This window comes from Epinephelus lanceolatus, chromosome 18 (genome assembly GCF_041903045.1).
Source record: "Epinephelus lanceolatus isolate andai-2023 chromosome 18, ASM4190304v1, whole genome shotgun sequence".
NCBI lineage: Eukaryota > Metazoa > Chordata > Actinopteri > Perciformes > Serranidae > Epinephelus > Epinephelus lanceolatus.
The window spans coordinates 25,437,423-25,465,363 of NC_135751.1; the positions used below are offsets into that span (position 1 = coordinate 25,437,423).

General features: G+C 41.0%; 1 protein-coding gene across 1 annotated transcript; it reads right to left on the reverse strand.

Annotated features, from left to right (window-relative positions):
• Positions 1 to 1,511: 1,511 nt before the first annotated feature.
• sdr42e2 (short chain dehydrogenase/reductase family 42E, member 2) lies at positions 1,512 to 27,568 on the reverse strand. Its single transcript, XM_033644409.2, has 12 exons — positions 27,357 to 27,568; positions 17,447 to 17,891; positions 16,281 to 16,376; positions 14,292 to 14,349; positions 14,081 to 14,199; positions 10,987 to 11,062; positions 9,230 to 9,312; positions 7,304 to 7,441; positions 6,950 to 7,015; positions 4,882 to 4,945; positions 4,707 to 4,780; positions 1,512 to 2,162 (listed from the first exon to the last, which is right to left on the reverse strand). Exons 2-12 carry the CDS (start codon positions 17,882 to 17,884, stop codon positions 1,917 to 1,919), a joined length of 1,458 nt encoding a protein of 485 aa, XP_033500300.1. The 5' UTR covers positions 17,885 to 17,891; positions 27,357 to 27,568; the 3' UTR covers positions 1,512 to 1,916.
• Between the last annotated feature and the right edge of the window lie 373 nt (positions 27,569 to 27,941).

A 27,941-nucleotide genomic window follows, 5' to 3' on the forward strand; every position in this document is an offset into this window, starting at 1 on the left:
AAGTAAATTGCATTTTAGACGCTGGTTAAGGCTCATGGTCAGGACATTATTCAGTGTTTTATAATATTGTGTTTGGTGTCATTTTAAAGGGGACCTTCTTGGTTGTCATCCGAGCCCAATTGTGAATCTTTCTGACAAATACTGAGGTGACTGTGGCCCTTTAAACAGTCAATGACACACATTTTTTCACAATTTTTTGCCTAAAATATATTTTTGTCTTTTGGCCCTGTTGCATCTAGACACATCAGGGACACAAAACTCAGAAACTGGAATATTCACAGGACTCTAAGGATTCAGGAAATGCATATTATACCCATACTATTTCATTGTATGAATATGGAATGACCTTTCATTAAATCAATCATTTTAAGTAGTGTCGAGTAGCTTGTAATTGGTACGTGTCAGGGCAAAATGAAAATAAAAAACCAACAACAACAACACACTTCACTCACTCACAGTGATTCTGTAAGCACACACTATTCAGGTTGATACATACATCTCTTGATGCACTTGGACACACAGTGAAGTACCTGGGGTCATAGGGGGTTTCAGGTCTTTCAACTTCTGACCCCATCACCCAGGCAACCCAACCAGGAGTGATCAATTCCCAGCCTGTGTCCAAGAAGCATTAGTCCACTGCTTGTCCGTAACAATCTACAGCCACCTCAAGACCTTCTCTGCTGCTTCTGAGGCTCTGCTGATGGCTTTCCTTTTGCATGCTCCAGTGATGCCCAGGAAGGGCTGAAGGGGGTTTCTCAAAGTCAAGGAAGGATCCCTAAATGGCCGAATTTCAAGAATGCTACGTCATCAAATCCCACCTAAGGACTGTTTCAATGTCAAGGATCCTTCATATTCTACCAAAGATAGAGTCCTTTATTCAGAGAAATTTCAAAGATGCATGTGTGTATCCTCAGCAGGTATTAAGTACCCACAAGCCTTTGCCCACAGTTTGCTGGAAGGGAAAGCGGGGCCTCTTCAATGCTGCCTGTGCCAGCGGAGCTCAGGAGGATTTAGATAAAAATGTCCAGGAATTTTTATCATACAACCATAAAAAATACTGACAGAAACCAATGTGTCCAGCTCCAAATAATGAGATTTTTAACATACCATGAGTCAGATAAAACAAGTCTTTAAATTAAACACTTACAGCAGTGATAGAGCACCAAGTGCCACAAAAGTTTCATTCAGCCTACCTGTTTGTTGTTTGAAGTATAATCCAGAGATATTTTCTCCCTAAGAGTCCAACAATTGTACAACAACATTAGAGAGTGCCAGAATCATCACAGTACCCTGAAACCCTCAGTCTGCTGAGGTTAATGACGCACACCTGGGGACACTCGTTAGCCTGTTCCAATGTGTGTTCACTGAATGCTAAGAAGGAGTCTTGCCTTGCCTCTGTAGGATCCTTCCAAGGAAGGACTCGTCCTACCAAGGAAGGATTTATTATTTTCATTTAAGCAGAGGAAAGAGGGAACGTTTAAATCAACACACTAATTGTAGGCTTTGATTGTTAATGCTTTTATTTCTAAAAGTGTACAAAATTACTAATCAAACTCCACAGATGTGTAAATCACATCAAGGCTTTATCAGAGAACCTGGAAACATGCTTTAAATACACTCAATCAAGATTTAAACATTTCAAATAAAATATTACAAATATTATTTTTTTTCCTCATAGAAGCTTCAAATTGCAGAGAAACCGATAACATTCACACCACTCAGGTTTAATACTTTCCAGCAGCCTGGTAGTTTCATCATTTCAAAATCAGACACACATATGCCAACATCAAAAAAAGGTGAATTAAATTATTTCATAATCTTACGTTCTGACGATTTATTTCAAGGTATATTTCATTGCATCTGGTGTCACATGTGGTGTGAATACAGCATCAAATATTTGATTTCCATACAAATTTTCAGTTGTGAATGGAGGATAACATCACTAGCAGCAGGCTGAAGCCAATCAGTAGCAACAGCAGGAGGAGGTGTTGAGGCAGCTGGGAGGTCCAGGAGAGGCCGAGGAGAGACGAGCTGGAGCGAGGCTGTCTGGATTTCAGGTACTGGTCCACAGAGTCCATCAGGCTGTAGGGCTTCGGACAGAAACCAAGCTCTCGGCGGGCCTTGTTGATCTTGAAGGTGTGGCTCACAGCTATGTTCCTCACCTGCAGCGGACAGACATTTGTGTTAAATATGCAAATGTTTCATCGAGACAGAAATCATAGAAACTCCTAAAGCTGCCGCACAGATGTCCAGGCCTAGTTAAAGGTCGTACTGTCAGGCTAATGGTTCAGTTAACCTCTCCTCAAACTTGGTTTTACATTCTGATAGCCTGTGACTGATGGATGCCTCCGGTTACTGCATCTTCTTACTGTGGGGGGATAAGGTGTCTGCTTGTGAAGTGATAGAGGAGTTCAGACAGACATCGGTGAGACAAGAAGAGTTCCTAAAAGCTCTTTTCTATCTTTTCATCCTCCCACAGGTCAGCAGTTCATCTCTCATGACGTCAAACTGCATCAATCAGCACACGCCTGTCACAGAACAGTTCTTCTCTATGACTTCGCCAGATTGTTGTGTATTAATCATCCTGTACATCATTATTGTTGAACACGCCGCAACCACAAACTGCTAAGTCCTGCTCATCCCGTCTAACCTGACGATCATCCTGACTAAATTCATCACCCTCTGGTAGCCGCGCCTTTTTACCGTCCTCACTTTTCCCTCACTTGAGACGCATAGGCATTAAAAAGTAATTCACTACCGAAGGCTGACTGAACTCAGGACATGGCATGTGGTTTATCATGTTGCTGACGCTGTAGTGATGCAGTGGCTTGAGCAGTGCATATTTCAGGGGGGATATCTGCTGAACCTAAAGATGGTATGCAGAGATATGTGAAAAATGAGTTCGAAGAACTGGATGAAAACAAGCCACTGGCGAACAGAGCTTGGAGAACAGCCTCGCCACAGCAAGCGACATACCTCCACCTAACAAAACATGCAAGCCTACAAGCAGTTTTCAAGATCATCCTGCAGACACTGGACTGTTTTTCAGCGGTTGCATAATAGATGGTGAAATACAAGAAGCTAGTGCGTTGCATGTGCAGGTAGCCAGGAGGGCATATTTCTTTGTAAGAACGCTTTATTAATAAAAACGATTCATACTGGAATGCGTCTCCTGCTCTTCGGGACGTGCCGGACAACGCCCCTCACCTGTGATATAATCACAACATACTGCCACCTGTCCTGAGCTGTTGCTTAAGTATGTATCTAGGTATGTACATACCGACATAACCTGTCTGTTGTTCTCATATTCGAGCCCTATCGTCTTTCTGAAGACAGTAATCCTTAATAACAGGTTACACGTAGTTTGTGAAATAAGCTAAATAATTTCCCGAAATATCTGGGCACTGTAGTTTTTATCAAACGGTACTCAGAGAGGAGTAAAAAGTGCATTTGCTGGGGACTATTTTCAGCTGCGGATTAATACACATTTGGCGCTCTGGTGATTATTTCCAGCAGAAAGACAATGTACGTGTGATCGAATCAAAATAAACTACAATGATGGAGCTCTATGGCACAGAGGAGTAGCCACACCAGGCTTTGACTACACAGACAATACTCGCTAATAAGATTTGTTGATCAGAAAAATATTAAATATCACCAGACGCAGCTGTCCCCAGTGTCTGAATTGTAGTTTGTCATTTGAAGCTGCATCACCCTGCAGACCTGGAATTTACCTACGAGAGGAAAAACTCCTCCACACGTCACGCGACGGCTTAACCTGAGAGTTGGCAGGATCATTTGCCACGAGGCTGCCCGACTCCGCTCACCATGGCAACAGCCACTGTACTGAGGTCACTTCCTGCAGACTTCATCCTGAACTTCCTGTTCTGACCTGCAGCAGTTTATGTTTTATTCACAGGACAATCATCGATCCCCGGGCCAGCAGCTGTCTGACAGAATGAGCTCCATGTGCAGGCCCACGGGCTCAGCTTCAGTTTCTGCCTCATCACACATTCATGAGGACCTTACAGGCCGTGACGGAGGCTCCTTAAGATGCATCGTAAAGGTCTCCCCAGGCAGGAGCACCTAACTGCCCTCTTCCTGATACATTAAAATTCTTCCGTGTTAAAGTGCTACAGACCAGCACATCATATTAAAACGCTTCCTGTGACTTTGGGATTTTGTTAGTTGCCAGTATTTTGGAATTCATTCAAGGCTCACTTTGGTTTTCTATAATTTATGCACAAGAGATAGCATCTGACGAGGGAAGGGGAGAGCAGGGAGGGGGGGCTGATAGGAAAATACCAACCCTAATGAAGTCTGTCTTCACTGTTATGGGAGAGACTTAAACAAGAATCTTCTCATGGGAGAAGAGGTAACCTAGCTCCAACACACGAGACACATACTTTCTATTAGGTACATATGCATGCATGTGTACAGCACTGTAACACTATAGACATGCCATCATTACCCAAAATGCATCTCAGACTTCATTCAGGTCACCTAAAGAAACTTTTTGAGGAAACTGAGCAGTAAAATCAGTCAGTTTTTATTCTTAGTTTCAAATACAGAGTTCAGCTGCTGTATGACATTTAAAAAGCGTAATTAGAAACATGTTCAAGAGCAGAAAAGGCTGTTTCTCCAGAATTAATTTGAAGTCTGGGAGGAAATAAAAGAGAAACAAAAAAAGGCAGAAAGACAGTTACCTCATTTCTGGTAAAGAGGAGGGGCACTTCTATCACAGGTTTCAGGACTACATGCAAATATTCCACCAGGATGGCTGAAAATAGAAGAAAAATACAGAGAGGTAGTGTTAGTGACAACTCGCAGAATGTTTAAACAAATGGGTGTACAAATTTAAGAGGAAGAGAGATGAGCTACCTGCCGAATAGACGACGAAAACCGGCAGGTTTATCTGCGGCCTGCTGTAGCCCAGTTTTTCAAACTGCAATGGTAATGATAGTGATAGTGTGAATCTTTTGAAGTGGGGTGTTATATGGTATTTATCCATAGTCAGTGCATTACATACAGTAGATGTCAGATGCATGGAAGCTAAGCAATGTACTGCTGTGGACTGGGGGCAGCAGCAAAACGTATTTAGCCACCCGAAAAAATTAATATGAGTTTAAGTGTATATTATGATTACAATATTTTCTCCACTTTACCTTGCTGTCAGACAGCGATTACTGTGGGAGACTACAGCTGTTAAATCGCCCTCTTCAAAGCCAGACTCCATTGAAAAAAAGCAATAATCTAAAATCACTTAACACAGGACCTGCTGGCCTTTTGCCGCTTCAGTCAGTTAGTTTGTTTCTGTTACTGTGTGACTATGGAATTTAAAGGGGTTGGTTTGGATTCACCGAAGTCACACAATAACACAAACTAACTAAGAGTGCTTTTAGACCTGGAGTTCGCTTGTTTTGATCTGAATCAGGGACAAATTTTGTGACAAAGGTGCATAATTGCTGAGAGTTGGTTCATGTTCTCAAGGCCTGCATTTACAAGCAGACCAGATCAAATGCCTTGTGCGAGAAAGCTGCTCTTGATTGGTCAGAATTTCCATGTGGGAAAAATCCAGGATGTAAACAAAACATTGAAGAAGAGTACACTTGCAAGATAAATGTGACACTTTCGAATGTCACAATGGAGGGACAACTACACAGGTTGATTTTAGCGCTGCTATCGTGGACTATATTGCTGTCATTGTTCATTTTAGTCAAACCATACAGTTTGAAAACGAGGTGCGGCTCCAACTAGAAAACAATGTTCTGATGCATTGGATGTGCTGAATGTGCATATTAAGGCAGTGCAGGAGGAGGTGCACATTAATAATCCTCCAGGACTGTAACATGCTCATGTTTAACCCAAACAATGTGTCATGTGACTGCAGTTGGTTCAGATTGAGCTGCACCAGAGTTCGTTTGTAACTGGACCAAGACCACCTCTTCAAGAAGGTCTCTGTCCAGTTGTTTTGGTGTGATTGCTGTGTTCACACCTGCCCAAACAAGCTGCACTTAGGGGGCAAACAAATGAGTTTGATTGAACTGAACCAAACAGGGCAGGTGTGACAGCACCCTAATTGAGCGGGGCAGCAGTACACCAGCAACTCCCATGTTCAGCGAGCTAAAATTACTGTTTTTGTTAATGGAGTCTGGTGGCTTTGATGCGCATAGATTGGTAACTGAAGTCGTTAACGGCTTCCCTGTTGAAAAGAGCTGCAGTGAATATAGCGTACACTGATACACTGATTAAACTGCTATTAGGTGGCTATAATACATTTTGTTGCTGACCCCATCCGCAGGAGTACATTGCTTAATGGTAAAGATCCAAACTATCCCTTTAAATTTGGACAAAATGCTTTTCAATTAAACTGTATACATCCTTGAAAGTTTAAAGGGTAAGACAGGAGTTATTCTAGATATCTGTTGTCAACAAATCCCATTAAAATGCCAAACAATTTTCTAATGTTCCTACTCTGGTAGTGGCACTCGGCCTCAAGCCCATTCATCCTGAAGATGTACATTTTTAAAAACAGGTCACAGATATATACAGTTTCATTTTTTACAAAGTAAATGTCTAAAACAGCTGGGCACTGTAGCTTTTAGTATGAGTTACTAAAACAGGAGTAAATTGCGCATTTGTTGGGGACTATTTTCAGCTGCGGATTAACACACATTTGGAGTTTTTACAGCAGCAGTTTGTGGGATTCAAAACTACAACTACAGTGCCTACATGCATTATTGTGAAGGAATTTGTCATCCAGTACAACAGTATGGCTGATTTATATGATATTAATCATTTCTGGACGACCAGAAATTTACCCCAACAATGAGAAATATCAAGCTTTGGCTTCACAGTCAATACTTAGGATCGATTGATGTTGGTTTTCATGAGATTTACTGACAATAAGAAAGTTTTTGAATGTCACCAGTGTTATCATTTCACTCACCAGTGGTGTCAGCCACTCAAACAGATTGACTGAAACTCCGTCGTTAATGAAATAGGCCTGTCCACTCTGCAAAAGAGAAGGAAACAATGGGGATACTGAACATTGTCTTACTCAAATATACAGATAACAGCAGCCAGTGGTTATCGTTAACACACACGTAAACAAATGTTGCCTACTTCTGGTCTTAGTTTGTGATGTGCAGAACAGAAAGACTGACTATAGCAGGACAAGACGGACTAATCGTCTCCAATATGCAAGTCATAAATAAGTTACTGATACTAAAGACGTAAAGTTTAAAAATAATCTCCAAGTCTGATTTTCTTATCCTGCTTGGATTAGTTTGATCACACTCACAGAGACACAGTTCCTCTGCGGTGTCAGCGCCTCGGCCGCCAGCATGTGGGCCAGTACCAGGTTGTCTACATGCACCCAGTTCATCCTGGCCTCCGGGTCACCAAACCTGAAACTGAACAACCGACGCTCCACGTTCATCTGAGTGAGAAAGAGACAGAGAGAGATGAGGGACGATGAGTGAACGGTTTAATTTACTTCTCGAAATAGTGGCTTGAAAACCTCTGGCGTGCAAGACTGTGGCGGGTGAAAACCTTCGTTGCTTTACTTGGTAAGTTCACAGCAGAGTTTGGCAACAGGCAAGAGGCAAGCAGGCGAAACATGCTGGCAAGAGACCGGGAAAAGATGCAGGGGAGCTAATGAGGGAATGGGAATGCTGGCTGAGGAAAACTACATGACAGGTGGGGAATAGCAGGTACCTGATATGACAGGAGGAGGTAATGAATAGAAAACAGGAAACTGCAGGAAATGTGTAAACAGAAGCAGGCATTGGATACTGGCTCCAAACGGTACATTGAGAACGTCTTTGCAAGCATCACATGACTAAGCAAAAATAAGAGGTAACTAAGAATAAAAGTGTGATCTGTCTTAAAGGGATAGTGCACCCAAAAATGAAAATTCAGCCATTATCTACTCACCCATATGCCGAGGGAGGCTCTGGTGAATTTTTATGGTCCTCACATCCCAGGGGAGAGTGGGTAGCAGCACAACTCCACCTAACGCAGGCTGTGTCCTGAAGCCCCGACATAAAAAGTTGGGGTCGGGGCTTCAGGACACTTGGATCACTACGGACGAGCAGTATGGAGATATTTTGTGGTTTCAATTATGTGTTCTTGGACGTTTTAATCTGGGGCACCGTAAGCCTCCATTAGGTGGAGTTGTGTTGCTACAACCTCTCCCCTGGGATCTCCGCAAGTGTTGTGAGGACTCTAAAACTTCATCTGAGCCTCCCTCGGCATGAGGGTGAGTAGATAATGGCTGAATTTTCATTTTTGGGTGCACTATACCTTTAACCTTCTAAAGTCTGTTTATTCATCTATGAATACCTTGAACATGTTTTATTTAGAGTAACTTTACCAGTATACATAAGTTGTGAAAACCAGTAGAAAGCAGTGATTCAGTGATTTACTGATTAAGTTTAATTTCTTACATTTTCTGCCGCATTTGCATGTATAAATAATGAAAAAATTTACAACCTCGACCTGTTAAACATTTGACCAATTTTTTAAGCACTTGCGTCCTTTTTCTAAGGATTTTGTGCTCTTGGCAGCTTCATACTTTGTTTAATTGGCAAAATGAAAAGTGAGACTTGTAGCTGAGTTTGTCCTGAAACAAAGGATGCCATGCACGAGGGGAAAGGACCGTTAAAAAGATCCTAAACAAAGACAAAAAGTTGGCAAAAATTAACAAAATCAACCTAGCTCCAGGGGATTTTAATTGTTTTAATATTGTAGTGTAACAAACTGAAACTAATACCCTCATAGATAACATAAATTATTGTATGCTCATGATTTGGAATCAAAATTATGCACAATTTGTAATTTTGGAAACAGAGCATTTCTATGCATTTTTGGCACAATTTAACTCCAGACTAGTGGATAAGGTTGAAGTAAACCTACAATATATGGTGCATAAAAAGTCAGCTGCCTTGACAGTAAATCCAGACCATAACTAACTACATGGAGCCCTTCAGCAGACTGTGCTGCTGCCTCGTAGAGGACAGACTGGAAGAAAAGGCAGCTGTAACTAGACGCCCGGAGAGCTCTATCAATAATGTACACTCTTCAGGCAAGAACATATTCTGCCAGGGAGGCTTCAGACACTGCAAGATGTATATTTCTCCCACTGCCAACACAAAAGGAATTAGTCTTTTCATATATATGAAAAGGCAAAGTGTGTATATATATATATTCTGTTTGTATCTCTCACCATGACTCTGTGGAGGTGTCTCCTCTCCTCTGGTCCATAGATGCCACAGGGCCGCAGGACACAGGTCCGAAGCACATCTCCACCTTCACAAGAGACCATTTAAACATTACTGAATATGTGTGTGTTTTCTGAAAATATAAGGGAGCAAACTCGCCATTGTGTACCTCTGCAAGTTGCACTTACAGTTCACATCCATTTGTGTGAAAACATGGATGCCTCACACACCTTTCCCCTAGCAGCACACAACACAATACAATCAGCACAGCTTCAAGATGAACACCCAAGATTAGTGTCAACAATTCAGTATCTGACCAGATGTCTTCCCTTTTGTTCCTGAGACATGATGCAGAATAAAAAAGTGTTTTTGCAGAACATTATGTTGTCAAAGTGAAGTTGACCTTTGACCTTTTGGATATATAATGTCATCACTTCATCATTTTATCCTATTAGACAACTGTGTGAAATTTTGTCATAATTAGCGTATGAATTCTTGAGTTATGGCCGAAAACAGAGTGGACGTTTGTGCCAATTGTAACACCCTCAAGGTGGTCTTAAAGGGATAGTGTACCCAAAAATGAAAATTCAGCCATTATCTACTCACCCATATGCCGAAGGAGGCTCAGGTGAAGTTTTAGAGTCCTCACATCCCTGAGAGTTCAGATGACGTTTTTCCAAACAACTTTTTACGCCGGGGCTTCAGGACACTTGGATCACTATGGACGAGCAGTATGGAGATATTTTGTGGTTTCAATTATGTGTTCTTGGATGTTTGAATCTGGGGCACCGTAAGCCTCCATTAGGTGGAGTTGTGTTGCTAGCCCTTCTCCCCTGGGATCTCCGTAAGTGATGTGAGGACTCTAAACCTTCACCTGAGCTTAGTTAGTTAGTTCACTCACTGATTCTGTTATTTCCACAGTGTTGTATACATAAATGTTCTGGCCGGCTAACTATTCAGAAGGTCTTTTACATGTTGCGTACACTGACAATTTAACATTGAGGTTTAATTTAGATAAACGTGCCAATACTATAATGAAGACATGCACACTGACCAGTAAAAGTCCTGCATTCAAACCCCTACCAGCTTAATATAGTTAAAGTATCACAAGGAAAAGCTCTCGTTCCATAGGAAAATGAGATGGAAAAGTTCTGCTACACAAATTTGTATTTTTTAAAATCCATTTCTAATTGTTTCTTTTTTTGAAACATTGGCTAATTGTGGTTCTTTGGGCCTTGTATTGAAATGCACTTGAGTAAATGTGTTTTCTTACTTTCCTCCAGTGGAAAAAAAATTAGACGACATCCTCCTGTATCAGATGCTGTACATGAACTTTAACCTGCAGTATATTATGAGACTGCCCATTAGCTCTCCGCTTAATTGAATATATAAGTTGGTGGTCACTGATGGGGTGTCGGGTTACACTGAAGGGGGAAGATGGAGGCCTGCCACCTGTTAATGTAAAGAGGAACTCAAAACCCATTATAGTGTATTAGAAAACTGTAAATGAGTCACATGACTGCTGCACTACACACTGGCACTGTCCTGTCCAGCTCTAAATTAAAACTAGTGTCACTGGTTCTGTATTGGATTGCACCCCCTAGTTTCCATGGCAACCCCTCAGTGCTTCAGTGTTTCTCTTCCACATAAACATTTGTACACAGAAACCAAAAGCTGTAGGGTTGCAGCCTCCTCTGATTGCACCCTTTCCACCTAACTCTGCGATTAAGCTGTCACTGCACACACACTGATTGTGTCGCACCTTTCAGGGAGCATCCATTGGCAGAGAGGACCATCTGCTCTGCAATCACTTTAGTTCTGGAGTAGTGGTCGATGTGCTGCAGCAGAGAGCAAGAGAATGTATGAGAATGTGTTATTATTGTTGGAAAATGTATAGGACATTGTTCTTGAGACATTTATAAGAATATTTGGAAAACATTTCAGTTGATATGGAAGAAGTAAAAGTAGCAATGCCATAATGTAAAGCTACTCAGTTACAAGTAAAAGTCCTGCGTTCAAAATGTTACTTAAGTAAAAGTGTGAGCATGAAAATGTCCTTAAAGTACTAAAAATAAGAAGCATAGTTTTCAGAATAATGTACATTATATTATTGGATTATACATAGTAACACACTAATGTATTGTGTTCATCACATTAAAGACACAAAAGTAATCCCTCTCTAGCTTTACTCATGACCTATTAGAAGTGTGTTGCATTTGTATTCTCCTCTTATTTTGCTGTATTCAAGACGTTCCTGGGCTCAACGCGCAGGTGAAGGCAGGATGTTAAAATAAACGTGTCCAGCTGCCAGTCCATAAGCAGCACACATACAAAAGGAAGCTACAAAATTTGGGGACATAACAGAAAAAACGCAAATATATTGTGGTGAAACGCCGAGTGGACAAGGCTTGTTCTAACACAAGAGTGAATCACAAGAGTGACATTGTTTGCAGTGACTGTACTGTATCCCCACAATACTGCTGTTGGTAAAGATGAGGCTGACTTCAAGTGATCAGCGCCCAAATATATCTCTGACATGCTTGTGACACATGAACCTTCTAGGACCCTGAGGACATCAGGATCTGGCCTAAGGACCGTCCCAAGAGTTAAAACAAAACATGGTGAAGCAGCGTTTTGTTATCATGCAGCACAAACCTGGAATAACCTCCCAGATGATGTTGGACAAGTCCCAACTCCTTTTTTACACTGCATACTCCACCATGCAATAACTGCAACCTTGTTATCAAACTCAGTTTTAAATCATTTTAAATCATCTTTTTATCCTTGCACATCTTGTCATTTTGTAATTAGGGTCCGGGCAGCTAAGCTGCCGGGACACTATTGTAATCCTAGGTATTCTTCTTCTTTCTTCTTTCTTCTTCCAAGGAAATCATACTTCCCATGGGTGAAAACCCACCAAACTTTGCACAAAGGTCCAGTCTCATGCCAGATATCCTCAGCTGTAAACTCAAGCCAATAGTCCTGATGGTGGCGCTACAGCAAGCGTCTAAAGTTCAAAACTTCAACCATACGTGCTACAACTTCACAACTTTCATCAAACTGTAGCCCCAATACTGAAGAAACTTTTGTACATTTAAACCTATTAAAAATTATGAAGTTCATCACTCTTTTTTTTTCAAAAACTGTAAAACTTCTTAAACCTATCTCCTCCCACAATTTTTGCTCAATTGACACCAAACTTGCTACAGAGCATCTTCAGACTGTCCTACACAAACTACGTTTCTCAGATTTTTGATTTATCAAAAATTGAGCCTAGAGTGCATCAAAATGTTTGACTGTAAACGGTACTGTAAACATACATGCAAATTCTTGCTAAATAAATCTTCAATGTTCATGAAAAAAATGACAAAATTCTAGAGTCATGGTAGATGATGTTTGGCAAATTTCAGAATTTTATCTCAAAAACTGAATTTTTGACAGCATTTTGAATTTTGCTCTAATGTGAACAATTGGAGTCAATGTAACAATGGCAATTTTAAACATCAGTTTTTCACTTATGGAGCAAATCAATCATTGTTACAAACAAATTACCAACATCTCCATGCTGTCTAGATGCAATATGTGTATTTTCAGATTTTTGTTTCGATAACTGAATTTTTTACAGTGGTTTGAAATCTGCTTTTCCATGCATGGACAGCTGCTAAACCTGCATGTCTGGCTTAGTCAATTTGTGAAGCTACACATGAACTGTCACTGACTAGATTTATTTTATTTTACAACAAAAACACTTCACTTCTGTTTACGTTCAACAATGTTATCAAATGCAGTGGAGCTAGCTCACCTTTTAGCCTCATTGTAGCCTGTAGCTCTAACTGCCTCTCTGGGCACCGCGTTCATGTGTGTGTGCTTGCTGTTGCTGGTCTCGCGCTGGCTGGTTGGTGCAGCCTGGACCAAAATGCTTTTGTTGCTATTTGCAGAGCCTGGGCTGCCGACAGAAACTGGACTTTTTCATAGCATATTCAGAGGACATGTAGCTAGCGGATCCTGAGGAGATGTTTGCTGTATGTGACAAAAACTTTTCAAGCTTGGGAAAACTTAGAGAGCCTTTAAGAACTAAGCATACGACCAGATGAATGAGACTTGGATTTTACTGCTCGAGTTGTACATGGTCCCCGATCAATCACTAAATCAATATGTTTGTCTGCAAGAGGCTGCAAGAAATACAAAGCTTTCTTCAAGGTAACAGGGCATGACTAACTGATTTACAAATGGTCATTTTGTGGGTGAAGCATTCCTTTAATCTGCAATGTCACTAAAGTCATCAAATAAATATAATGGAGTAAAAACTACGACAAAAAACAAAAAAGTAAAGTATAAAATATTTAAACATGGTAGTATAAAGGAATGGTTCCCAACTGGTCCAACAATGGGGTTCAGATTTCTCATCGGTCATTAGTCCAAGGTTCACACAGTTAAATACAATTGGCGTCATACTTGTGATTGGCCATGTCTTCGAGCTAGTTTGCTGTCTCTGTCAAGTAGCTATTTGTTTGTCAGACACTCCAAAGCAGGAGACGACACTTCAAAATTAAAATTTTGTGCCAGAAAGTCACTGTGCTTAAAAATAAAGTGTGTTTTTTACAAACTTGACATGTTTGTGAGTCACTTGTGGACCCCTTAAAATGGACCTGCGACCACCTTTTGGACCACAACCCACCAGCTGGGAACCATTGGTATTAAGTATGTGAAATTACACAAGTAGCATCAAATGGAAACACTCAAGTAAAGTACAAGTACCTCACAATTGCACTAACGTACCATACTTGAGTAAATGTACTTAGTTACATAACTGCAATAGCCAGTTTGATAAGTTCATTCTTTTTTAAATTACCCACCATGTCGGGGGGCACATACGGCACTGACGCCTCGTCACCCTCCTCAATTGGTTTCCCAGCAAACACCACATTGATGGTACTGGTGTACACCAGCCTGGGGATGCTCCTCTCCTTACACACTGAAAGACAGCGGATCAAACACACACACCATTACATCAAAGACTACCTGCGTGTTTTATGGGTGTGTGTGGGGTGTTGGGTGTATCCTCACCGTTTATGACATTATTGGTCCCTCCGACATTGATTGACTCCACCTGCTCCTTCCTCAGCTGGCAGACAGACAGCATAAAGTAATAAAAAAAAATAAAGTAATAAAGATAAAAGTAATAAAGATAATGCATCCCTTATTTTCACCAGCTATGTCCTTATTATCTGCGCTGTACGCAGCTCATGTACCCCTCAGTTTGGGCTACAGTAGTGAAGTGCATTCAGTGGGGTTTTAGCACAGAGGTTTGTCCGTGTATTAGTGCATTTCTTTAGTTTGTGAACAAAGCAAAACATTCACGGGCAAAGTCCTTAAAGGGACAGTTTACTCCAAGATCACAAGTACATATTTTTCTTTTGCCTGTAGTGCTGTTTATCAGTCTAGATTGTTTTGGTGTGACTTGCCAAGTGTTGGAGATATCGGCCGTAGAGATGTCTGCCTTCTCTCAAATATAATGGGACTACATGGCATTCGGTTTGTGGTGCTCAAAGCGCCAAAAAAATACATTAAAAAAAACACCACAGCAATGTCTCTTTAAAGAAATCATGACCCGCTTCCTCAAGATAATCCACAGACCCTGCTGAGAGCAGTTTCATATGGGAACTATTTTATCTCCCGCCAACTGTGTCACTGTGCAGAAGGAAGAGTGCATCTATTCATGGATGAGATCTAAACGTTAATGGCGTCCTCGTCGGCTGTGCTGTAACATTAGCAAGCTCAGTGATGCTAGGTGAGCTAGCAGTAGCTGTATGCTTTCCTCTGTGCTGTGATTCGGTTGGCAGGTGTAGCTCGGTAGAAAGAAAATAGTTCCTACATGAAACTGCTCACAACAAGTTCCGTGGATTATCTTGAGTAACTGGGTCATGATTTCTGGAGAGAGACATTGATGTTGAGTTTTTTAAATGCATTTTTTGTGGCGTTTCAAGCACCACAAGCTGAGTGCCATCTAGCTCTATGATGTTCGAGAGAAGGCAGACATCTCTACGGCCGATATCTCCAACCATCGTCAACTCTGAAACAATCTAGATTGATTCATAGCACTAAAGGTGAGGGAAAAAATATGTGTTTTTGATTTGGAGTTGAACTGTGCCTTTGAAAAGGAAGTTCTATTTTACACATCAGTCCTGGTGAGAGGAAGCTGTGTGTAACATGATACACTGCCTCAAGTGATGTCACAGGAGTCAGCCTCAGTTGGGGATGAAGACTACGAACTTAAATGTGGGTGTGGAGTTAGAAAGAAGTGAGTTTACTTCGTGGCTACATCAGCCGCTACACACCTGAATCTCTTACCCAACTGCCTGCAGTCGGGTTGCATTGTGGGTAAATGTAGTGTAGCATGAGGGTTCGATGTGTGGTGGCTGGATCACTCTTGTTGGGAGTACACAGCAGAATGGAGATGGATATTATCTTAAGCAGCACTTTACTATTCTCTACACTTCAGCTTCACAACCACACTTCCGGGTTGCACTTCCTTGTTATGGGTCACATGTCTCTTAACTAACCAATGAGGAGTTAGAAGGACTTAGACTTCGGTAGATGTGTGTGAGAATAACTGAGGCAGATCCAGCAAATTATTTAACTGTTTTTAACAATGCTGCTGCAAATATTTTAACACATAAATATGTAAATAATAATTGTGAACATAAATGTGTAACATAAATAGTTAAGTGTACAAGCACTGTAAATGCATGTTTAGCAAATTACTAAAACACATTGTAGTCATAATCGTACATATCAAACTTGATCTGCAGATTGACTTCAGTCTTGAGTCTTATGACTTTGAGGTTCAGTGAACATATGGACTCTAAGTATATTATTAATAGGAAGGAAGCATTCAATGGGGCAGTTGTAAAGCAGGGCTGTTGTTCCTCCACGAGTGAAACTAAAGGTTGAATAAATGAAATATGAATCTGAATTATTTATTTTGCCCCCAAGAAGAACAAAAACACAGTTTCTACAGAGTCAGATGCAAAAGAAGGCATGAAGACAAGTCACCTGTTCTGGTCCGGACATGCCGTAAGACGCTGTGTGAAATACACAGTCGACCCCTTCACACACCTTATAGAGGGAAGAATAATCCCGTATATCACTCTGTAAGACAGAAGGAAGAAAAATGACCCTCACTTAATTAATGCCATCCCTGATTAGACTGATTAGTTTATTGCTTCTCAGCCCTCACTGTTATCATCACCAGTGCATATATTCTCAACTGTTCGGGAGCCCTGCAGGTTTTCAGTGACAGAGTATGTGTGAGTCAATATCTGTCCCATGAAAGGACAGTTGTAATTAAGGTAAGTGTGCCATGAGGCCTGAGGCTGAAACCTGAATCATGTCTCCACCCTCTCTGCCCCAGTCAGCAGCTGGCGCTCAGAGGTGGATCACTCACCTGTGTCTGTTTCCAGCCAGCACGCAGACACAGACACAGAGACACACTGACGATGGCTGAAGCAGGGGAATACTAGAGTTGATTTGTGTCTGTGCAGAGCAGCGTAAATTAAAAGAAAAAGCAGCCCAGGCGCCGGAATAAATGTTGGCATTGTACGTTTCTGCAAACCATGGATATGTTACATTTAAAACATACTGTTTCATACATATTATGAAGTTCAGATTGTGTATAATGTTTCTAATCAAGAGGGGGAGGGGATGGTGGAGGCATGACAGCAAACAGTAGCAGACCAGTGTTTGAGACCAACAAAAGCGGATGTCTTCGGGACATGTCCAGCCGTGCTTGAAGCAACTAAACATGATGTTTTCCTAACCCTAACCAAGTGGTTTTTGTTCAGTTCAGTTCAGGGGTTTTTTCAGTGTGTGACGTGCACTTGTAGATAAAATATAGGCCTATATTAATGAAGGTTCATTAGTACAGTTTTGTATTTCTCTGTAATGTAGCACAGTGTTAACAGTGTTACTGATTGTGTTGCCCTGCCCAAAATATATTGTTTAATAATTCAATTAATATTATAAACATGTGGGCGACTAGTCAACTAATGTGCTAAATGAGTGTCAGCGTGTAGAGATACAATGTCAGAGTACTGGATAGAATTAAACTGTCACATCCAGGGCAAAGTTACTGGGTAACATGCAGGGAAATATTGTTTGGAGTAAAAGTCAGGATTTCAAACACGTATCGGCTTCACAGCTCCTTCTCCACTGTCCCGTACCTGATAGTAGACCGCTCCATCAGGGATTTCACAGGGAGGCTTGTTCATGTCCAGAAGGATCACCGACATCCCCTGACTGGCCAGCTCTCTCCCTAGCCTGAACCCAAAGTATCCCCCTCCTCCTGTCACCACCACCTTCCCAGTGGAGACGCCTTGGGCCAGCGCTGCTTCCTCTCCCAGTTTTGAGGCCGCACACTCCGGGTTGCTGCAGCTGGCCGCCATGGCTCCATTTACCCTGTGGCGAACGGCCACGGCTGGGCCGGAGGCGACGGCTGGGGCTGGGTGGTTGACCCACGGCTGGTGGGTAAGGTGGGGGAGGTTGCGCATATAGTGTCCACCGGCCTGCAGGCGACAAAGGGGGACACTGTGGCAGGGAAGCTGCTTCACTTGGCAGAGAGAGCCTCCACTCTCACTCATGTTGGGACTGCACAGCTCCATAGATGTCCTGATAGGTTGAAGGAGGGGAATTATTGATTATTGATCATTTTAGTGTCATTAAAGTTTGACCTGTGAAGAAAGAACAACCTCACACTGTCTGACAGAACCAAACGGTATATTCTGTAAAAGCTTGTTCCAGCTCTTTACTAAAGATTCAGTGTAATGTGTTCACACTGACGGCTGTGCCACTCCATCACAAGTCTTTTGCACTGTTCACATATTTCTCCAAAGTTCCGCCTTACTTATTTGATATAAACTTTGGGGTCTCCACTAGAGTTCAAAATAAAGTTCTGTGGATTTGTTTGGCTGTTTACAGTAAGACTTAAATTAAAAGCCTAATCCCAATAAAACACCTAGTCCCTTTTACTAACCTGGTGTGGCTACACATTTTGACAAATAAAGGCCTGTCTCAATTAGACGCCTGATCCGGTTGCTAAGCAGTTTATTTCTATGGAAATATGTATGGAAGTTCAAGAAAAAGTTCTTCAAATGTATAAAACCGGGTTGTTGGCTACCCCAAACTATGTTTCCATTCCTCCACGACTCTGTAAATTATTCATATTCCTTTGGCCCATAAATTAATCCAAGTTGTGAGTATTGTTTTAACAAGATAAAGTGGTGTTGTGTTGGTATGTCAGATGCCATTATCCTCGAGTACCGTAGCTCACTTTCTCTCTGTCAGAGCTATAGATCAAATGAATGATTCATAACTGATATGTTATCTGAAGTAATATTCATACTGGTTTAAATAAACAATTCAATTGTACTTCCTGCTCTTTGCTGATTAACAGTTTTGCGTGAAAGCAATTAAAGGCCTGTCTATATAGAAGCTTTTTCCAGATATAGGCCTTTTGATTTCAGTGACTGAAGTAAATAATAGCCCAGACAATTAATTGAAGTTTTACAGGAAGACAATAGAGTGCCCCAGGAATAAGTCCTAAAACTTGGAAATGAGTCTCACCAAAATTACCCCATTTCTTATTTCCAGAAACTGTAAAAACAGAAATTATTGTTGGATTTTTAACATTAAAATAAATGGTCCTTGAACACATGTGCAACAAAGGCTTCCATCATCAAAATCACGCCAAAAATAAAATATTTGCACTAACCAGATCCATGTATTCTTATGACACACATACACTCACTCAGCACTTAAGTATTGTGGTGGAGAAGAAATATGACACCACATTTCTCTTGTTCATAAAATGATTATCAACAAAAACATCAAAGTTTTCTGAATTTCACTTTTTTTTATGAGCCCAATTCTTCTTCTTTTTAAACTCAAACTTCAAATTTAAACTAACAAAATGTGAATTTTATTTATCCCCAATTTGCATCAAGGACGCTGTACTTCAGTAAAAGTGCTAATACCACACTGTAAAAATCCTTAAGTACGAGTAAAAGCCCTGCTTTCAAAACTTAATTCAAGTAAAAGTATGCAAGCATTATCAGCTGTTCCCTTAAAGTCCTTAAGGTAAAAATATTCATTGCTCAGTAAAATGTTTCCTGTCAGTGTTTTCCTGTTATAATGTTTTTGCATTAATATTAATATTACTGTTGTAGATCTTTACGGTTGTGCTCATTTTAACTTTATAGACCGTTGGACAGTTTATTCTCGAGCAATGTATTGTATTCTTTAAGATTATTATATGTTTGTAGCGCAGCTGTCCTATGAGAACCCCGTATTTCTGAAAAGTCAGCGCTTCATGGCGTCAGAAAAACCTGTCTTCAGTTTGTGACAATGCATTTTCCAGATGATCCAAGAGGGTTTTTAAAAAGTTTATTTAGTTCATGAAGTAGGAGAAATTTCAAGGAACAGTTTATCACAAATATTCAACATCAACAAGAGATGAGGAGATGGTTGTAAGTTGTTCCTCCCTGTACTGTAACAACTTGGTTATTTTAAATGTGGAAATTGTATGTCTGTACAGTCTCTGTGCTGTCCTCTGTTCATCTGTATTTTAGGTTTCTTTGTTTTTTAGATTGTGGTCTGTGTATATTGTAAATTATATGTTGGGACTACAGATGGAAATTAGCAGTTATTGCTAAATCTGGTGCAACCATCTCCTCATCTCTTGCAAATGATTAATGCTATTGCGCACTGTCCCTTGATAAACTAAATAAACTAACTAACTAAACACATGTGGAGATACACGGTGTACAGTAGCATAAAATAAGTACAGTACTTGAGTAAATGTACTAAGTGACATTCCAACACTGTCAGCTCTTACATACTTTTATTGAACTGAAGACATTTAAATATGATAACATGTTTTAATAATTACATGAATTTAATACAACTTGTATGGTGGTTAATTCTGAACCAATAAAACAATGCATTAACATTTTTTAATTCATTATAACAATTCATTCTTGATGTCACTAGAATTACCACCTCGCTTCACGCACATCAATTCAGTATCTGACCAAATGTAACCTCTGCTGTTCCTTAGTTATGGCATCACTTCATCGTTATATCCTATTAGACATTTGTGTGAAATTTTGTCATAATTAGGGTATAAATCACAGAGTTATGCTCAAAAACATGTTTTGTGAGGTCACAATGATCTTACTCTTCATCCACCAAATTTGAATCAATTCATTCTTGACTCCAAGTGGACATTTGTGCCAAATTTGAGGAGATTCCCTCAAGGTGTTCTCGAGATATCGTCTTCACAAAATGAGATGGAAGAGATCATAATGACCTTGACTTTTGACCACCAAATTCTAATCAATTCATTCTTGAGCCCAAGTGGACATTAGCGCCAAATTTGAGGAAATTCAAAGGTCTTCTTGAAATATCACGTTCAAGAGAATGAGAAAGACAAGGTCACAGTGACCACCAAAAACAAAGCACTTTATCATTCAGTCCAAGTGGATGTTTGTGACAAGTTTGTGGACATTTCCTTAAGGGCAAAAGTACCATCTGGTCCTGCAGGAATCAATCAATCAATCAATCAATCAATCAATTTTATTTATAAAGCCCAATATCACAAATCACAATTTGCCTCACAGGGCTTTACAGCATACAACATCCCTCTGTCCTTATGACCCTCACAGCGGATAAGGAAAAACTCCCCAAAAAACCCTTTAACGGGGGGAAAAAAACGGTAGAAACCTCAGGAAGAGCAACTGAGGAGGGATCCCTCTTCCAGGACGGACAGACGTGCAATAGATGTCATACAGAACAGATCAGCATAATAAATTAACAGTAATCCGTATGACACAATGAGACAGAGAGAGAGACAGAGAGAGAGATGCAGGACAGACGGTAATGACAGTAGCTTACAACAACATTAATGAAAGTAATAATATTATAGTTATAGTTCTGGCTACAGTGGTAAGAGTGGTACAATATGTTGAAAGTATATATTAATATCTGGCAGTATACATGTGTGACAATAATCATATGTTTATAATAACAGTAGAAGTATGACTAATGACTAATGATGGCAGCAGCAGCAGGAGGTCCGTGAGGTTTGTTTTAAATGAGAATTAAAAGACAAATCTTGATCAAATATTACTCCAAGGTTTCTTACGGTAGTGCTAGAGGCCAGAGCAATGCCATTTAGAGAAACTATGTCATCAGATAAAGAGTCTCTGAGTTGTTTGGGGCCAAGAACAATAACTTCAGTTTTGTCTGAATTTAACATCAGGAAATTGGTGCTCATCCAGGTTTTTATGTCTTTAAGGCAGTTATGGAGTTTAGTTAATTGATTACTTTCTTCTGGCAGGAAGATAACAGCACTCAACCAAACTGTCCACATCTGGAAGCCCCTAAAAAAACCCTGCGCCATCAACCACCTTACGATCAGGTGAGGCTCCTAAATGAGGGACATGAGGATTTAAGATTAAGCCACAAGGTAATGTGTGATAACCCTTTACCTGTTCATATTGTGCTGCTGCAACAGGCTCCACCTCTACCCCCCTTTTCATTGCCTGCGTCTGCACAGCCCTCTTCTGTCTGTGCATACTGGCTGCAAAAGTGTCAAAGTCTGCAATCCTTGAATGATCCCTTTGAAAACAGATGAAGTTCGGACACAGTGCCAGGTCTTGTTTGTGCTCTGTTCCCTTGTTTCCATCTCCAGTGACACTGCATCAGAGAGGGTGACAGTCATGCCACAGTAGTAGCTGTTCTCATTTTCATTTAGAGCGGAGCATAATTATGTATCTGTGGTGGAAGAGGAAACAGTGGCTGATGGTCAGTGGTAGTGGTGGTCAGTCGGACGAGGGCCTGGTAAGTTAACACTGATCCTCAGGGCATGTTTCCGAACTCTGTTGCAACCTTATCCACAGGATGTCTGTTTGAAGCTGGCAGTAGATGATACATTTGTCAGTTGCTTCCAATATAAGGAAGGTTTGTTCGAAGGTCATGAGAAAAACTAATCACTTGGTAGGGGGACTGGAACAGGGCAACAGAGGCTGGGTGTGATACCATCATCTTCATCTTCTGTATTTCTTTGGGAGTGGATTTGCTGCAGGTGGTTTTAATATTGAGACTTGTATTGTATTAATAGGTTTTGGGGTGAGGCCTATTCACCATGGAGGGACATGCCTTGTCTGTGGCAGCGAGGTTTTACTAACTATAGGGACAGATTTGCCGTCCAGCTGAAGAAAATGTGCAGAAACGTCCAACTTGATGATCGCAGTGACCCTGGCCAGCTTTGCAATCAAACGTTTAACTGCCTAATGAAGGGACCTTCAGTGTGACACTCCACCTACAGTGAGAGAAAAAAGAAACAAAGTAAACAGTCTATAAAATGTTTATTTTCATAAGATACATCCCAAAACTTTTGCAAGGTCATGGTTGTAGGTTCATCGATTCATTCATTGCCCATCAATTAACTGTGCAGAAACCATTCTCTAATAACAGTGTTTGTGTATGTTGTCCAGCAGGGAAAGGAGATATACTAGTTTGAAAGCAAATTAGTTCACATTGAACAGGACAACATTCAATTTGAACACTTATTTGTCTATTAATCAATATACAGATTACCCAAATACCTGTATATTGTAAGGGGTGTCATTTCTTCCCAATGAAGAAGACAAGTCCTCGCTGAAAAATCATTGTAAGTTAGCTTGTAAGCTAGATGACCCAATGTTGTCACAAATATAACACCTAACGCTTGTTAACACAATGTATAACCTTGACGAAATATAGTACATTGTATTTAATAACAAGAATTTTGAGAAATATACCAGTAGTTTACCACAATCATAAAGCTGCTAACAGTCAGTACATTTACATGACACTTGAAAAAAACGAATTATTGGACAACTGAAGTGCATGTAAATGCATTACTCCAACTAATAATGGAGTTCTCCAACTCTGATTAAGACACCCAGATAATGCGATTGGAATTCGATTTTCTCCGGCATGTAAACGCCTTAATCTTAAACTAGACAATGCATGTGTGCATGCTCCACACCCCCCGCGCTGGCGTATGACCCCGGAACAGACAAGACATGCTAATGTTGTAGCCCTCCAACAGCATACGGCGTTCTTGTCTGCCTCTCAAAATCACCATGACCACGAGGGATAGCGTGCACCTTATCTGCACAATCAGTAATGCGTACATTACATACGAGATGAACAAAGCTGTACGATTATCCATCTTGCTGTTGTTCGAAAATGCCAGTCTGCCGCCTGACTCCAGTTGTTTATTATTAAGTGACATAATAGGTCAACCAGAAAGGGGGCAGTATTAACCCGCTGAAACAACGCATATCGCCACCTAGTGTTGAGGAGGAGGACACGTTCCCGTCAGTAATTCGATTTTCTCAGTTGCATGTAAACTGGGACAAGGACAGAAGTCCGATTAGATGCCAAAATCGAATTTTGAGCATAGCTCAATTAAGCTGTGCATGTACACGTACTGACAAAGTTGATGTTTGCTGATCAGCTAGCACACCAACACACAGACAGCAGCTGGCAAATTTGTTAGCTTACCTGCAATATCAGTGATGTACCCCTTATCCAGGTGATGTATCCTTTCAGCAAATCTGCTCTTGGTATCCGACGTCCCTCCTCAGTCCAGCATTCATTGTTCACGGTGAAATGTTGTAACAGCTCAAGGTTTGTGGTCCGAGTCATTGTTGTTCGGACGTACTATGGGGTCACTGGGCCACTCCCACCTCAGCCTCGCTTTCGATTTCAAAATGGCATCCACATGAAAATTACAGTTCTCATACATTTAATTTATCTGCAGATATCCAGGTGTGGGTGGGAACCCACACAGGGTTTAAAGCCTGCAACTTCGTACCAGTCATTTAGAACTGAAGAAGCTTCTTGGATGAGAGGCAAAACGTCTTCAAGAGCAAGCAAGTCCAGTTGTCTACCATATAGCACTTACAACTTTAGTTTGTGTTGCTCACAGCATTGAACGTTTTTCACCCACAGACGTCACTTACAGCAGTTTTGTAACTTATTTCATACCAAAAAAGGCTCCGGTGCGACTGCTACAACTGAATTTTTAGCCACACTGTGAGGATGCTGATTCTACCATTTAGCTCAGATGCTACAACTTAAGGGGACAGTTCATAAATATATATATATATATATATATATATATATATATATATGTATACACACACCGTATATAAATATATATATATATATATATATATATACACACACATATATACAGTACAGGCCAAAAGTTTGGACACACCTTCTCATTCAATGCGTTTTCTTTATTTTCATGACTATTTACATTGTAGATTCTCACTGAAGGCATCAAAACTATGAATGAACACATGTGGAGTTATGTACTTAACAAAAAAAGGTGAAATAACTGAAAACATGTTTTATATTCTAGTTTCTTCAAAATAGCCACCCTTTGCTCTGATTACTGCTTTGCACACTCTTGGCATTCTCTCCATGAGCTTCAAGAGGTAGTCACCTGAAATGGTTTTCCAACAGTCTTGAAGGAGTTCCCAGAGGTGTTTAGCACTTGTTGGCCCCTTTGCCTTCACTCTGCGGTCCAGCTCACCCCAAACCATCTGGATTGGGTTCAGGTCCGGTGACTGTGGAGGCCAGGTCATCTGCCGCAGCACTCCATCACTCTCCTTCTTGGTCAAATAGCCCTTACACAGCCTGGAGGTGTGTTTGGGGTCATTGTCCTGTTGAAAAATAACTGATCGTCCAACTAAACGCAAAATGGATGGGATGGCATGTCGCTGCAGGATGCTGTGGTAGCCATGCTGGTTCAGTGTGCCTTCAATTTTGAATAAATCCCCAACAGTGTCACCAGCAAAACACCCCCACACCATCACACCTCCTCCTCCATGCTTCACAGTGGGAACCAGGCATGTGGAATCCATCCGTTCACCTTTTCTGCGTCTCACAAAGACACGGCAGTTGGAACCAAAGATCTCAAATTTGGACTCATCAGACCAAAGCACAGATTTCCACTGGTCTAATGTCCATTCCTTGTGTTTCTTGGCCCAAACAAATCTCTTCTGCTTGTTGCCTCTCCTTAGCAGTGGTTTCCTAGCAGCTATTTGACCATGAAGGCCTGATTGGCGCAGTCTCCTCTTAACAGTTGTTCTAGAGATGGGTCTGCTGCTAGAACTCTGTGTGGCATTCATCTGGTCTCTGATCTGAGCTGCTGTTAACTTGCCATTTCTGAGGCTGGTGACTCGGATGAACTTATCCTCAGAAGCAGAGGTGACTCTTGGTCTTCCTTTCCTGGGTCGGTCCTCATGTGTGCCAGTTTTGTTGTAGCGCTTGATGGTTTTTGCGACTCCACTTGGGGACACATTTAAAGTTTTTGCAATTTTCCGGACTGACTGACCTTCATTTCTTAAAGTAATGATGGCCACTCGTTTTTCTTTAGTTAGCTGATTGGTTCTTGCCATAATATGAATTTTAACAGTTGTCCAATAGGGCTGTCGGCTGTGTATTAACCTGACTTCTGCACAACACAACTGATGGTCCCAACCCCATTGATAAAGCAAGAAATTCCACTAATTAACCCTGATAAGGCACACCTGTGAAGTGGAAACCATTTCAGGTGACTACCTCTTGAAGCTCATGGAGAGAATGCCAAGAGTGTGCAAAGCAGTAATCAGAGCAAAGGGTGGCTATTTTGAAGAAACTAGAATATAAAACATGTTTTCAGTTATTTCACCTTTTTTTGTTAAGTACATAACTCCACATGTGTTCATTCATAGTTTTGATGCCTTCAGTGAGAATCTACAATGTAAATAGTCATGAAAATAAAGAAAACGCATTGAATGAGAAGGTGTGTCCAAACTTTTGGCCTGTACTGTATGTATACACACACCATATGCGTGACATTCCAAATCAGAAATTGTTTGTTCAATCATTACAAAAGTCGCACGATATGTTTCATAACAATGTGGAACCACAAATGTACAATCATTTTGAAATCGCTCCATAGGGGGCGCCACTTGTTTCTAACAAGTGCACTGGCCTTGCACAGAAATTGGCCATAAATGGACAGTCAGTCCAAACACCACCAAACTCAGAGGATACTTTTAACTTAGCTGCTGAAGCATGTTCCCAAAATGTTTCTGTAATTGACCAATATGGGGCGACAGTGTAGCCAAAGAAGGGCGTGGCTAGGCGGAGATTTGGACATAAAGCATCTGTCCATTGACATAAATCTGGTTGTTTATCTATTATGCAGGTGTCATTGGTAATAAGTGAAGCATTGCTTTAAATTTTTAAGATAAAATTCACAGTGGACCTTACTATGGAGTAACTACTGGCTACTGTTGCGTATTATCTGAGTACTATTTCTTTATTAGGGCGTCATGGAATAGAGATTAAAGTTGACTGCACTTTTTGCATGCCCTTCAAATTAAAATAAGACTGTAGTAACCTCACACCTGAGAAGTTAACACCATTCGTCAGCTCAAGAATCAGAAGAGAAATAAGGTTAAAAAAATGACTGAGTGGTAAATGATAATAAAAATGTGACAAAAATACAGATTAGATACATACATAAAAATAAAAATTATACAGCCAGCATGGACTGTTAAAGGTTAAACTGCAAAGTATCAAGACCTTCATTTATGACACCTGCATTAGATGTATTTGTTTTTATGACTGTCATAGATCTGTCTAATGCAGGTGTCATAAATTGTCAAGGGTGTTATTGTATTTTTACAGTGTTATTGAACTTTTCGATTTGAAGGGCGAGATGTGCTTACAACTTTAAATTATAGGACACCCTCATTTGAAAAATGCAAACAATACTCATCAACATCAAGCTCATGGTTTCTCCATCGTGTTGTTTCACAGATTACCAAACGCGCTTCACAGGTTGCCATCAGTCACTGATAAACAAAAACAAATCCTATAACTTCAACTACTGAGCAAAACCTCCAAAACGAAATCAGCTAATGAGCCATTCACACATTCACAGTGATGAATAAATGGCACGCGGATCACATTGCCATCACGTGCACAGGTTATACCTTCCTAGAATTCAAATAAACTTACCTTAATATTCCTTCCAACCTCTCACACCCATACCTGTGCCGGCCTTCTCATGAAATAATCCGGTCTGCACCTTTCCTTTGCTCTCACGGTGCCTCCCGACGCGTCACATCTCTCACCTGTCAATCAGCGGCACCTTTACCTACCAGGGCCGCCCCTCCCTAAACGCAGAACACGCGCTGTGCGCAGGGTCTCATCTTCCATGGGGGGGCCACATTTTGCGCGAGGGGACGCATTTGCGCATATGCGCAATGGATGCGCACATGCGCTACCGTGAGGCGCGCGTAGAATAAGCTCGAGGAAGGAGAGAAGAGACCTGACCGCCCATGCGTCGCTGCAATGATTGACAGCACTCGACATCTGAACAATAAGAGGGGTGCGCTGACAACATGTCGACAACAAGAGTTGTCGACATGTTGTCCAAAAGAGCCTCAGGAGTATGTGCGGGGATGGCGGGCTCCACGGAGGGGGAGACCCGAGCCTCGGGGGTATGTGCGGGGCCGGGAGGGCGGATGCCCCCAGACAGGGGAGAGGGAGAAATATAGCTAAGATGAAAATAGAAAAGAATGTCTCTGTATTTTATTTCTG

Coding starts and splice junctions, on each gene's coding strand:
- sdr42e2 (XM_033644409.2), bottom strand. CDS start 17,884: ATGGAGCTGTGCAGTCCCAACATGAGTGAGAGTGGAGGCTCTCTCTGC. Junction 11,063..14,080: donor CGTATGTGCCCCCCGACATG/GTGGGTAATTTA, acceptor TCTCTGCTGCAG/CACATCGACCACTACTCCAG. Junction 7,442..9,229: donor GACACCTCCACAGAGTCATG/GTGAGAGATACA, acceptor TTTCTCACTCAG/ATGAACGTGGAGCGTCGGTT.